Raw genomic sequence first — 14,070 nt, forward strand, 5'->3', positions numbered from 1 at the left:
CTACGTAGACTAAGCTATACAGTCCGTAAATAGTTGTGCATTATGAAAAGGTAGTTGTTTTGTTTTCTATTTTTTTTTTCCTTTTTTTTTCGGCAAGTGAAGAAACAGGTAGATTTATACAAGCCAGCTAAACAGCCTTTTCGCACTAATGCCCCCTTTTGCTTTCCTATTAGAAAATTAAAAGTCTTACTGTACCTCTCCTGGCAAACTGGCCTCTCCATGCTACTGTGACAATCAAGGTACAATCATAACCAGAGTTTGCCATGGAAAAAAAAAAAAAAAAAGAGGCCTGGACCCAGACGCATTGTATGGTAGGGCTCGAGGGGAAGATTTTTGTTGGTGGTGGTTCTTGTTTTTAATGGTGTTCTTTCTTTTAATTTATGCGTTCTCATTTTAACCCGCTTATCGCCATCACTCGTCCTTCGCCCGATCTTTGTTGATTTTCTTCATTTTCATCCTCCTGTTCTGAAACCAGATTTTCACTTGTCTCTCGGTGAGGTTAAGGAGTCTGGCCACCTCGTATCTACGGTCCCTAGTGAGATACATATTGAACAGAAACTCCTTTTCCAGTTCGAGCGTTTGATGCTTGGTGTAGGGGCACCGCTTTTTCCTGGTGGACCTTGCGTGGAGCCAGTTTGCAGCTGGATTATCTGCAAGAAAAATAAGAGGAGAAGTTCAGACTCGAGGGATAAGGCAAGGGGGGCGGGGAGGGAGAGGATGAGGGGGAGAAAAACACACAGCTCCGCAGTTCGGTGCGGTGGCTGCATTGCGCCTGGCTATCCAGATATGGGGGGTTACAACATTCCCCTCGTGTCCCCAGACATTGAGGACAGTGGGACATAATGTGATCCAAATAGAAATACGAAGAGAGGTCACACGCAGTCACACGCGGCGCAGCCCCTGCCGCCTCTCGCATTTTTTAAAAATTATTTGTACGATGCGATTTTAAATCCCTTTTTGCCTGCTTTGCCTCGCTTGCTTTCTCTCTGCTCCCTCCCTTTCTCCCTCCCTCCTTGCCGTTCTCTCCCTGTTAACCCGCCCTCCCCACCTTCGACTGCTAGCCGAGAGTGGCCACTCAGACCAGAAGGTCACCGAAGTTGTTTCACTTTTTTCCCCCTCCTTTTTTTTTTCCCTAAATTTTGACCTTCTTCCGTGTCCTCACGGGCAAGACTCAAGAAGCTGGCGGCTCAGCCTAGGGCTGGTGTAATCAAAGCTTCGCCTGCTCAGGACCCTTATTGCAATAGCATCTCGGAGGTGCTTTCACTCCCGGCCCAGCTGTCCTGGGGGCATCCAAGTTTGCCCCTGAAAAGGAGAGGGAAGAGGTGGGCGGTTGTGTTTGGGGGTGGTGGCGAATATCAAGCCACGACGAGGCTCGTGCCCCAGGGCAAGTAGCCTCGCCCGAGAGCGGCCACAAATTCCAGTTTCTCAAGGAGCTGCCCGAGCCCCCTCACTCCGCAGTCCGCGCACGTCTCGCGGAGTTTGTTTGGAGAGGGTGGAGGGGACAGGTCTGGGGCTGGCTATTTCTAAATAGTTGTTGTTTGACAGGGTGGGTTTTCGCTTCACTCTTCGCCTGCAGAACTCGAGCCCTTCTAGCTCCCGCTCCAGTATCCCCCGAGACCCCACCGGCTTTCCCAGACTCTGAGCGGGGGCAGCAACAGCATCAGCCGGTGCTTGGGCACGTAATGAGCCCGGCACCTCGACACCTCCCCGCGGCCGGCACAGCGCCCTGAAGTCCATTACCCCTGCGGTGCCACTTACTTGGATCAATCTGTGGTTTCTCTCCGTTTGCCTCACTTTCTCCATTGCTTTCAGAGAATGCGCCTTCGTGGCTTTGCTTATCCCTATCAACTGGAGGAGAACCACAAGCATAATCAGACAGAGACAAAGTGTGAGTGTCAAACGTGGTACAGTCACCCCTTCTGGCCGCCAGCGGTTCAGGTTTAATGCCGTAATGCCTGCTGGTAGGTAACCCGGGGAAGGACAAGGAGCCCGGCACAGGCTCAAGCCACGAACGCATGTACCTGCCGTCGGGCGGCGCCTGGTGCTGCGCGTACGGGTGGTAGACGGCGGGGACGCCGCTGGCGCCGGCGGGGCTCCAAGGGGGGCCGAAGACGGGCGCCTTGGGCTGGAAGCTGCAGGGCGCCAGCTCGGGGTGCTCGGCGAGCGCCGACGGCCGCGGCGGCGGCGGCGGCGGGGGCGGCGGCAGCGCGGGGGCGTAGCGGGGCGCAGCCAGCTCGTCGCCCTCGGCCACCAGGAAGGAGTCCACGTAGTAAGTGCCGAGGGTGCCCGGGGCCGCCATGGCCGAGGCGCCGGAGCCGCCGCAATTTGGGGCCCGCGCTTCGCCCGCAACTACTCGGTCCCGGCGAACAAGTAGAGTCACTAATAAGTTGGAGGCCGCCCGCGCGCCCATTGGCTGTGCGCGTCACGTGGCGGGCGAGCAGAACAATAAAGTATAAATCAGTCCGCGGGCTATTAATGGGCCAGTGTTTTCCAGCCGTAATTTTTATAGCGAGGCCATATGTTTTTATGCAAAGGGATATGCAAAGTTTATGCGGCGGGGGTTTCGTTTTAATTGCGGCCAGCTGAGATTAAAAGATCGAGTTCCGCGCACCCCCCCCATACTTCCCCTTCCCTCACTCCCCCCCTTTATTTTTTTCCTAAGCGGACTATTTTATATCATAATTAATCATCCTATCAGTGGGTCGTGTTCCCTGTGAAAAAAATACAATAAAAAGGAAAAAAAATCTTCTGATCGGAGACCTCCACATAAAATTATACAATAATTGAAGCAATAAAAGAAAAGCAAAATAGCAGTTGCCGTATACTGTATTTAAATATATATTTATTATATTTCAGAAGGAGTTATTGTTTCAGGAGCCACGGGGTTGTTATTAAGTCAGTAACTATGAGCATACTCATTTGCATTGCTGTGTTCCGCAGCAGTAAAAATTTACGAGTGCTTGGAAAGGTTAAATTATACTATTGTGTTTAGTTTGGGAACTAACTGTAAATAATACTGCAGAGCTAACTAGGGCTGCCCAGGAAAAGTCAAATTCAACATATCCTCTTCCCGAAACGGCTCGGCACTGCCTGCCCTCGCCGGCCCGGCCGTGGGGACGACGACGGGGGCTCCTTTCGCCGCGGATTCGGCAAATCCGCACCTTCTTTTTTTCGTTATTTTTATTTTATCTTTTTTCACCGCCAAAGTCTCCGCCGACCCGCGGGTCTGGCGCACCCAGCCGCGCTGCCACCTCGCCGGGAGCGGCAGTGACCGACCCCTCTTTCCCACCCCCCCGCCCCGAATCCTCGCGGCCGCCCGTGCCCTTGGCCGGGCCGGCGGTTCCGCGGCGCGGGGCTGCGCGGGGCAGTGGCCGCGGCGCGGCGGGTCGGAGCGGGGAGAGCGGCGGCCGTGCGGATCCAGCGGCTCCGGGCTTAAATATGAACCAAAGCAGCGCGGCGAAAGGTGGGGGGTGGGGGGAAACGCTGTCTTTGCGCGCTACCGAAAAGCACCCTGCTTGTTAGGGCGGCTATAAAAGGGGCGCTCGCTTTTGCTGCTTGTGCTGCATCCTGGTGAATTAAATTTATGTGCAAATATAGTTATTTATTTGCTAGCACGTCCTTTGCCTCCAGGACGCAGAGCAGCCGCATGAGGAGCCCAGCGGAGGGTTACAGCCCTCTGCAGAAGGAGGGGAGGGCGTGCGGGGGAAAGTAAGAGGCGGCCAGATCCAAGTCCAGTGCTAGGAATTAAAGTGGTCGCTGGACATTTTGCTAATATGACTGTGGACTTCGGGGTTTTCTGCGGTGGACATGCACGCTGTTTATTGCCTGTTGTTTGCAAAGAAGCGTGGTCAATGAGATGCAGGGGAGAAGAAAATCTCCGTAAGACGCTCAATTTACTCGAAAGACGATTTTTTATTGAAAATAGAGTCCAGTAAATGGCAGGGACGGCTGGCTAATAATTAAAATCACGTGTAAATATTGTGCATGCAAAAGTGTGGTTCTAATTAGTTTTACATCGCTATGTGGGCTGTCTCTCTGTCTCTCCCTCTCTCTCCCCCTCTCTCCTTCTCTCTTGCTTTTTCTTTTAATGTCTTCCAAACAGTTTAATCAGAAATCTTACAGACATCCTATTTTAACAACGTATTCTCTCCCCGTTCGGGATTGTAAAGGCCCATAATGAAACTATTATCCCCCCTTAGAGTTAAAAAAAATTATGGAACAGTATTTCCACAAACAAGTAGCCCGTTATTTTCTAACAATTAAAAAAAATGCAAATAAAAATCTCCTCGGCTATTTTTGTGGGCATTGTATAGACACGTCGTAATAGAAAAAAAAAATGTATTTTTTTCCTGGAAAGACGGAACTCGACGTCATTTGTATTTGTTATTGAGAGTCAGCTGTGGTGAAATGTGATTGTAGAACTTCCTTTTTCCATTCAGAAAAAAATAATCTTAGCTGCAGGAGTCCTGGATGTTTATATTCGAATTTGGGTTCTCAGCTTGCAGAAGGTTTCATTTTTTTGGTTCCTCACCAAAAATAATAGCAAATGAATAACAATAACAATAACGTTTAAAAGAACGTGTCTGAATTTTTATTTCCCTGCATTTTTCTTTCTTTCTTTTTCACTCACAGTATATATCAGGAGAGGGTGTACAGAAAGGAAGAGTTAAAATTTAGCAGACATTTACAGACATTTTTCACGCGGTCAAGTTTTTGATAATAACACTGAAGCTTTCGCTGCTCTTCCAGTCCTTTACAGCGAGTTTTTCAGAGTTTTACATGTGGGCCCCGAGGCTCATGAGGGCGGCATTAGCCTGGCACAATGTGCGTTTCTAATAGTTTAGGGATCACGATGACTTAAACAGATGCAATAGACAACAGGCAGGGGGAAAGAAAATCACATAGTATCGCAATGCGAGCTTGGAATCGTCAGGAATGAAGCACTCTCAGTGATCCTGGCTAAATAAAAATCCTCCCTGACCTCCATCCCGGTATAATCAAATTAGGAAAGCTACAGTCCTGCTGGCACTTACTCCCCACTGCAACAGGAAGGATATCGTCATTTGGAAGTAAGGGACATCAGTAAGTGCTGTTTCATTAGCAGAGTGAGTACACAGGCTCGGGACTCTGGAGGAGGATTCTGCAGCATTCTGCGATCTCTATTGAACTGGAAGTTCAGGATCGCTTTTTTCCTTTTTTTTTTTTTCCTTCCCTCTTCTCGCAGTTTCCTGCCATTGCAAACGGCCTCTTACCGTCTCCACCGTTCTGCAGCTACACTCAGACGACAGGGGAAAAATCAGATTCAGATTTTGGGGGTTGCGATGCAAATTCCGAATGATGAGATTCCAATGAAAAATACCGCAGAGAGGCAAACCCGCGTACAAGGGCTATGTAGGCAGGCACGCACACACATATCTACCATTAATACACGCCCTGCATGTACATAGGCAAAGCAGAAACTCCATCAGACACTCAGCGTGCGGAGACGCAAACGCTTATATATCTGGCTGCAAGGCAAAGATCTGCTCCTGACCCGGGCAAGGCGTTTCCTTCTACAAGGACCCAGTTAGGGCACCAGATAAACACCGCTTTCCAACTGCTTCGAGTTCCTGCAGTTTGGCTTTTTTTTTTCCTTCTCTTCTAAAAAGGAAAAAAATCACGGAAAAAAAATAAAAGGAAATCACCCCAATAGAGCAATTTTATGCTGTTTTTCCATTCTATGTTATTTTTCCTCTTTTTTTTTTTCCTGCTCTGTATATAAATATCGAACCGCCGGCATCCAGCATGCTTCCCCCATCGCTGCCAGCTGGGAGTGATGCCGATGGGGTGTCCGGCGAGCGGAGCAGCTCGGGCTCCAGGGTGCGCGGAGGATACAAAAGGCGGCGGTGGCAGCGGCGGTGGCGGCAGCGGCGGGCCCGGAGAGGTCGCTGTTGCCCGTTCCGCGGCGGCGGAGCGCGGCCCGCGGGCGCGCAGCGATCGTGATCGTCACCGAGGCCTTGCGGCCGCGGCCGCCGCGCGCGGGATGCCCCGTCGGAGCGGGCCCCACGGGCGGACCGGCCGCCGCTGAGCGGGCTCCGCGGTGCGGAGGAGAGCGAGGGCAACGCGCACGGCCAAGCACGGGGTCGCAAGCGGGGCCTTGCTGTGCCAGTGCCCGCCGTGGGGCACACTTGATCTTTCTCCCCACACCAGGCAGCACGGAGCGTTTTGCTCCCTCATTTAATATTTTTTTTTCTTAATAAATCCATGTAGAGAGATAACTAATAAAACACCCAGCCCCACAATAGCCCAGCCCTCCAGCCACACAGCCACACGGAGCATAATGCAAAAACGCACCTGACCTTGAATGCAGCCCGCAAGAGATATTAAAATCCCATAAACAGGCAGGGACTCGCTTAGGCGCTAGCTAACCTTGAAGAACTTGTCAAGCTTCCCCCTCGGTTGCCGTGGGTATCTGAGGAATCACAGGAGCCTCCGTTGCAGATGTGAAACAGTGGCATTGGGACTTGACGCCTAGAGATAACTTCGGCTTTAAGATTTCTTCGGACACAAAGGACCCTTGCCCCAAGCATACCTGGTGATGATAACAGCTGAAGTAATTAAGGCAGTTTCGTGCTGTAGAGAGAAAGGTGGATCCCCAACAACATGAAACTACCTAAACCACAGAGCAGTTCGCAGGCGCTAATTATTACTTTCCCCATAGCCGTGGTCTTTAACGCAAGGATCCCGCTACGAAAATAAAACCAGAAACGTGACTAAAACATCCCTGCCGCCCGCCCGCGCAGCCCGCCAGCTCCCCTCGGCGCCCCCCCAGCCAGCCCTGGTGCGTTAATGAAAACAAGAGAAATATCATAATAACCTCCCCTACGGGCAGCTTTCGCCTCTCCATGCAGATGCAAACGGGAAGAAAAGGCCGTGCACGACAATGTTACATCATAAAAAACTAACGGCTCCCAATAAGCCCGGGTTCAAAGTCTATCCCCCCTCCTCCTCCTCCTCCCAGCGCACACATACCCTGGAAGAAAGCATGAGCTGTCGCTCTTATCCCAGCCCTCGTTTTGCCTTCCCTTTGTGCACGACCCCGCTAGATAAACATGCAGCAAGGAAGGGAGGGAGGATGCAAAAAGCAGCATTGATTAAATAAGCTCTTCCACATGCAGCCAGGTAGGGGTACATAGCCTTGTCTGAAGGGATTTCAAGCGGTGGCAGCAGGGAGAGTCTGGTCCCCCATGCCCATGCGCTCACCTTTACGGTTTCTTCTGAGCCCTGAGATTAAGCTAGATCTTTTTTTTATTATTATTTGTCATTGTCCTCTGGAGTTAAAGATCTCCACACACTTCTAGGTGTTTGATTAAAAGAAAAAAATACCGGTTCCCTACCCTCACTAAATAGTAATTTGCTTCCTCAGTCTATGCAGCTCCTCAGTCAACTGAAACCACTCGTTCAAGACAGCAACAATCCAGATATACTAGCAAGTCATAAAACTGAACAAAAGCCGACAAACCTTAGAGCACCATCGCTATATGGCCCAGACAAATTACGACCGTCTAGGTAATATTTAAATAGATTCCTAAAGTAATTGCAGGGGGTTTAGGCAACTATTCCTGTTGTAAAAGTTCTTGAAGACATAAAGTAGAACCTGAGGATAAACAGTCACAAAAAGAGGTAAAATTAAAAGGATTCATTCCACGTTTTTTATTCTTCTATGAGAACATAAACATCGTCTTTTTTTTTTCACGCACAGCAGCATTACAATATTAATTTATTCCGATTTAAGGTAAGAATTAGATATAGCTAGAACTAACATTTATAATAATGATAGAATGCATTTGCTTAAATCAGTATCGGCATTTTCATAATAATAGACATTTATACATATCTGTATTTATAGTTTACCCCTTCTTTCGCTTTTCTCTTTTTTTTTCTTTTTTTTTTCCTTCTTTTTTTTTTAACTTTTTTTGCTTGACCCTTTAACGCATGTAACTTCACAGTATAAAGGAAGACAGTCATATTCTTCCTCGCTATCTTAGACTCTGGCTCAGAAAGTCCTTCTGATGTTCTGTATAGACACTTTTAAATGAAATTAGTGAGGATAAAATGAGCATTTTTTTCAAGGGGGGAATGTTGTGTGCTTGTCATGTGTTACCAACGGTAACGCTATTTATAGACAAAAAATCACTAATTCCACGTATTTAAGCAAACCTACGTTAAGTGAATAACTACAACCAGAAAGAGAGCGAGAATTTCAGAGGTAAGTGTTATAATTTAGTCCATAAGAAACACGAACTCCTTTATACCTTTAAAGAGTAGAGATTTCATTTTCCTGGCCAAATTTAAAGCTGTAATATTGACTTTTAAAGTAAAGGGGAAAAAAAAACGCTCTTAACGCCAGTCCCCGTGAAGTACTTTTGAAGCATGCCTGCATTTCATTATTGTAAGTCCAGCTTTTCGAAGCAGGGAGGAGAAAAGGGAAACTGAGGGGGCAAAGCTGAGCACCCAATATACAGAAATATGGCAAGGTTTAAATTATTCATTCCGAGTGTACATACAGTCCCAGTTACATCACCTATAATTTAAAGGAATGTGCTATTAACCAAACCTGTTTACTTTTCAGAAGGATATAGAGTGGAATGATATTTGCAGCTCCTGAAATAATATTTCTTTGTTTCGAGACAAAAAAAAAAAAAATCCTCAGACCCGAGGAAATCTAAAGGAATGAGGGAAGTTCATACACGGCATTTTGTGCATTAGTATGGTTCATCCCCACTCCCAGCCTCCCCAGAAATAGTTATAAAGAGGTTAAGGACATACTCAGAAGCTCTAAAATCGGGACATACTCAGAAGCTCTAAAATCGTTAATCCATACAGGTGCGGATGTCTACAGCCTAGGAAAATGATACTGGCTCTTTAAACCATAAAGATGTGTTTATAGGTTCATCAAGAGAAATTAAAGTTGGCTGTGAGCTCCCGAATCCTATTCTCTCTGTTCATTTTCTTCAGTTTCATTCTGCGGTTCTGAAACCAGATTTTAACTTGTCTGTCTGTGAGGTGGACTGTACGGCTGATCTCTAGGCGACGCTCACGAGTCAGGTACATATTGAACAGAAACTCCTTTTCCAGCTCGAGAGTTTGATGCTTGGTGTAGGGACACCGTTTCTTTCGGCCACTTTTTGCGGTTAGCCAGTTTGCTGCATTTTCTCCTTTTGAATTGCCTAGTTTTAAGAAAGTAAAAGAGGGACATTACCAGCGGGTAAGAGCCGAGGAGCTGGACAGGGAGAGGGGGGAAGAGTGTGTGAGCAGGGGCTGCTCCAGATGTGGCCCCGGACACTGCTTAAGCACAGGGAGTCTGGGCGGGAACCTCGTTTCCCTGGGCCTCAAAGCAGCTCCGAAAAGCCCGAGAAGTCGCTGGAGAAACAAAAACAAAAAAGTGCCTTTGCCCCAACATTCTGGGGAAAGATGCCCGTCAGGCAGCTCCTCTCGGCCCCCAAAACAGCCTTCTGCTGGTCCCCCATCGACCGCTCCAACCCACAGTTATAGGGGTGGCCTGGTGGCTACTCCGGGTGCATTTCTCCCTTCCCCTCCTCCAAGCACCTGTTTCCAAAAAGAAAAAGCAAAGTCTGCGGATCCCTAAGTATGCTCCGACAGCGAAAAACAAGGTGAGGGACAGAGCCGGAGCCTTCCTGCCTCTAGAGCCTGCCTTCCCGCAAAGCTTAACCCTGTCTCCCTACTTCTGAACCATTCAATGAGGAAAAAGAAATTAAATAAAAATTACAAAAATTCCCCTTTGCAGGGTTTTCTTCCTATTACTGAAAGCGGAGGGAAATGAATAATACCATCCCTCGAAGGCTCAGAGTGGTTCATGGGTTGGGGACTGATTCTTTAGTTGTCTTCTGCTTGCTTTTTGTTTAATTATTTTCCAACGGGACGCCTGAAGGAATTACAGGGAGTCTGAAATGCGGCCGGAGAGAAGCGCCTGAAAAGCCTGCAGCCCAGAGAAAGGGAGTTCCTTTCTTTTTGCCATGAGGATTAGGAAGGGAAATAAATAGGCAAATTAATAAATAACAACCCTGTTATCCAGTGTAGACGCTGAAGGATATTCGTGGTGCATTCATCAGTCTAATTTGATAGCAGTTCATAGATGGCACATTTCAGCGCGGCTGTTATTCTGAAAAGCATTCTGGATCGTAAAATATAACTTACCGCGTTAATAGGTTTATTTATTGGCACTGCCTATTGCTTATTTTGGATGCTTTACAAACATCCCTGTTATCTGGTAGGCACCTTCACATCACTGGGGAAAGATTGATCTTGTTTTCCTATACGTTTAAGCCGCCTGCAGGCTACAGTTGCCCAGAGCGATGGCTCCAAGGGTTTTTAACTATAGGATGGACATTAATTTTTACTGCAACCCTATGCCCGAATATTACAAAGTTCAGAAGGTCAGTCTAAGCAGCGCTTCTTGGCAGCCCCGCAGGGCCGCTGGGATCCTCCTTTTGCACTGTGATGCCACTATGATCCTCAATTGCTTTTCTCTCTCTCTCTCTTTCCTTTTCCTTTTTTTTTTTCTTTCTTTCTTTCTTTCTTTCTTTCTTTCTTTCTTTCTTTTTTTTTTTACGTTCTTATCACCACCACCATCACCACCATCATCATCACGGTCGCTGTTCGCTTACCTACGGGCTCTTTCTCGGGGGAGGCTTTGCTGTTCTCCGACGGAGCTGGCGAGAGCTCCTCTGCCGTCGAAGACGAAGCCTGAGTCTCTTCCTCCCGCTGGGAGACGCATGCCAAGGGGCTGGGGGAGCCCTCCTCGTCCTCGCTCCTCCCGGCGCCCGCCACCGGCGCCAGCGGCGGCGGCGCCTCGAAGCGCCCGGGGGGCCGCGGCGGGAAGGGAGAGGCGGCGGCCGCGGGCCCCGCTCCGCAGCTCCGCGCCGCGCCGTACGCCTGAGAGAGGCGGAAATAGCCCGGGACCGGCACCCCGCCGCCGCCGGGGCTGCCCGAGCCGCCTTCGGTGCTCAGGCGTGGGAAGGGAGCGGGCTCGGGGGCGGCCGAGCCCTTGGGGCATTTGTCTGAGTCATAGAGGCAGTAGGAGTTCTCCTCCTTAATGTTTTGAGCGAAGGAGCACGAGGTGGCCTGCTGGCTCTCCGACTCTTCCATGCGGCAGGACCGCGGGGGGTCTAGCCACACTTCCATGCCGGACACGTAGGGGTGCGAGGTGGGGACCATGCTTGGAGAAGTACCTTCATTGCGTTTGCCCAAAACGGGGAAAAGTCCGCAGCTTTGCAACCCGTAGGACAGATCGGACGCTTGTGGCAGGTAGATCCCACTGTTGGGATAGTAGCCGCCTCCGCCTCCGCCTCCGCCTCCTGCTCCCGCCGCTTCCCCTCTGCCCGAGCTGATCAAGGAGTCTACCAAAAAAGAGTTTGCAGCCGGGCTCTCTGAGCATGACATTGTTGTGGAATAATTTGGCGAAGGGAGCAGATAGCCCTTTCTGGCTGACATTTCTTGTGCAAAACATGCTGAATATGATTAGAGATACCCCCGCACCACGGCAGACGCTTGCAGCCAATGGAAACCCAGGCCTCCCTAGCAACCCCTCCCCGTCTGGTTTCGTATGCACAGAGCTGCTCTCAGGTCGACCTCTGAATTTGGGATATATATATATATATATATGTATATAAATGTGCGATATGAATTTCTGGGCGCACACGCGCGCAAGTGCGCCTGTGCGCAGGGCTGCGCTCCGGGAGCGTGCGCGGGGAGCATTTTGGTGCCACTTACGCCAAGTTTCGCTCCCCTGTTATCACACGCACCGCTATAAAATAACCCGGCGGTCTTGATGTTTATTATAGCGAGGATGAAGCGGTCTAGAGATGAAGCTTTTATTACTGCTGCTCGCCCCGCAGCCGGGCTCGCAGGAAGCACTATGCGCTTGCCGCCCCTCTCAGCCACTGCTTGCCGCGGAATTAATAAAGCCCCGCTTTGCATGGCCAGGCGCTGCGCCTTTTATTGGATTGTCTCATTTTTTAAGAAATAAAAGGCATGTTATTGTTTAGCACGGATCACTGGAAACTGTAAACGGGCCTCGTGTCGCTAGCGTTAAACTACTGATGAATGGGCTGCTTCCAGCCGAACATCACCACCAAAACCCCAGGCTAGACTTAAATTTACTAGAAATAAAAATGTTCGCTGCTGCGCTGAAGAATCTATTAGGAACCCACGCCATTCCAGGAGGATTGATTGTGTGGTCGCAGCTTCCAGTGTTTTAGTTAACGCCGGACTCTTCCCGAGCTCTGATCGCCACTTAAAATATCAAGCCAGACATATGCCACAGAAAGAATCCAGACGTGAGCAGTTCAAATGGATTCGCACAGGATGCTACACACCCCGTTTATTGATGTGTTTATATTTGGGCGATCATTTTTATTTCCCCCCTCCACCACCACCTCCCCATTTGGATCATTCACTTTTCGTCTCTTCAAAAGTACCGTCTCGTTCACGAGCGAAGTACTAAATAATGGAAGGAATAAGTAGATGAATCCAGAGATACTAGACAGCTCTGCCCAGTCAAAATGCCATTGCGGCAGAGGGAGCAGACAGATAGCAGACAGACAGGCACGCAGACGAAGAGACAGATAGATTTTCTAATTAATCGCTAAATGCTCCTTGCTTTCACTTCCATCATCTCTCGCTTATGCTATTCCGAAGTCGCCTAGCTGCCTGGCCCGGAGGATTAAGTGCGCTTAATCGCAACAAAGTCTGGGGCTGCTCAGGGCTTCCCCGGCGTCTGCCCGTCCCCGCGCCGAGCAGGGCTGGCTCCCCCGCGGCCCCTCCGCGCTCCGCTTGCAGGAGGGGGGCGAGCCGTGGGGTGGGTAGGCCGGAGCTGGGGGGAGTACGGGGTGGGTGCGGCAGATTTTGGCAACCGAGGCTTGGCGGGCCCGTGTCGGGGTTGTTCCCCGCGGCAACTCCGGAGCGCGGTCAGTGCGGCCCCGCTCCGCGCCTCTCCGCATCGCTCCGCGCCCCTGGGCGACCACACGGCGTTGCTCCCGCTGCCAGCTCCGCTTCCCCTACAGGCTGTCGATCTGTCAAGCCTCACGTGCTGTCCCATTTAGTGTTTGCCTCCAACGAAGCTATTCCTATTACTATCATCATTATTATTTTCTGACATTTTCCATGGTTTTCCATTATTTGCTATTATTTTCTTCCACTTTGACATTCTCCTTGGCAAGCTACCCCGAAGCGTGCTAGAGACAGCGAGACGCAAATGTTAGTTTCCGTAGTCAAGTTAAGCTGGTGGGGCCCTCCCCAGGCTCTGTCCTTGTCAGATGGAGACGCTGGAGCAAGGAGAGGCTGTAAGAACTTGGCAATACACACAAAACCTTTATGGAAAGGCGTCTTTTTTTTTCCAATGTGAGCAAATGTGCCTTATAGCACGGCTTACTTAGGAGTGCTAAGCGGGTCTTGCCTGTCGGATGCGGTGACAGAAGTAGATCCAGCAGCCTATAGAAATCTTTCCATTTTTTTTCTTCCCCGCGCATTTCCTTCTGTAATGTTATTTGTATTTCCCAAACCTGACTTGCCCCACAACGTGTTAATGTGTGATGGACAAACCCTTATCAGATTCCTATGAGGGCCATATCACTGCTAACAAAATTAATACCATATAAGGAACCATTTTATTGGCCAGTATACAGGAATGCTATTATCAATAGGCTTAACGTTATAAATACAGATCTAAATAAAATGAAATGTGAGCCCGAGGTCCACGTTCCAAATACATTTCTCTACACAAGTCAGGTATAAAAATTACTCCGGGGAAGTCCGCTCTTGCGGTATGTTTATTTTGCATTTGCCAAATTAAATAGAAATGGATTGCAAACCTAAAACCCATACGGAATCGAGGAGTAACATTTGAAATCCTTCCAAAGCTGTTTTTAAAATAAGCAGATCGCTTTTAAAATGGATTAAAGAGGGAACGGGCCTATAAAATTACGTTACAATCTTCCTTAGTCAAAATAAATTGACTCAAATCGTATCGGAACAAACACGAACTGGCTTCCTCTTTGAAAGCTGACGCAG

The 14,070-nt window shown here is 49.2% G+C and overlaps 2 protein-coding genes across 2 annotated transcripts; both read right to left on the minus strand.

The window, feature by feature from the left end:
* Nucleotides 1–274: 274 nt before the first annotated feature.
* Nucleotides 275–2,430, minus strand: HOXA9 (homeobox A9). The gene is made up of 2 exons (XM_010217967.2): nt 1,759–2,430; nt 275–650 (listed from the first exon to the last, which is right to left on the minus strand). Exons 1-2 carry the CDS (start codon nt 2,408–2,410, stop codon nt 412–414), a joined length of 891 nt encoding a protein of 296 aa, XP_010216269.2. The 5' UTR covers nt 2,411–2,430; the 3' UTR covers nt 275–411.
* Nucleotides 2,431–8,832: 6,402 nt separating this feature from the next.
* HOXA10 (homeobox A10) lies at nt 8,833–11,493 on the minus strand. Its single transcript, XM_088519725.1, has 2 exons — nt 10,668–11,493; nt 8,833–9,209 (listed from the first exon to the last, which is right to left on the minus strand). The coding sequence occupies exons 1-2, from the start codon at nt 11,491–11,493 to the stop codon at nt 8,935–8,937; spliced, it is 1,101 nt and encodes a 366-aa protein (XP_088375851.1). The 3' UTR covers nt 8,833–8,934.
* Between the last annotated feature and the right edge of the window lie 2,577 nt (nt 11,494–14,070).

The sequence above is a fragment of the Tinamus guttatus genome, unplaced genomic scaffold, assembly GCF_059628265.1.
Source record: "Tinamus guttatus ecotype Peru unplaced genomic scaffold, ASM5962826v1 Tinamus_guttatus_pri_ptg000067l, whole genome shotgun sequence".
NCBI lineage: Eukaryota > Metazoa > Chordata > Aves > Tinamiformes > Tinamidae > Tinamus > Tinamus guttatus.

Coding starts and splice junctions, on each gene's coding strand:
- HOXA9 (XM_010217967.2), bottom strand. CDS start 2,410: ATGGGCGCGCGGGCGGCCTCCAACTTATTAGTGACTCTACTTGTTCGC. Junction 651..1,758: donor GAAACCACAGATTGATCCAA/GTAAGTGGCACC, acceptor TTTTTCTTGCAG/ATAATCCAGCTGCAAACTGG.
- HOXA10 (XM_088519725.1), bottom strand. CDS start 11,493: ATGTCAGCCAGAAAGGGCTATCTGCTCCCTTCGCCAAATTATTCCACA. Junction 9,210..10,667: donor CCCCGAGAAAGAGCCCGTAG/GTAAGCGAACAG, acceptor TCTTAAAACTAG/GCAATTCAAAAGGAGAAAAT.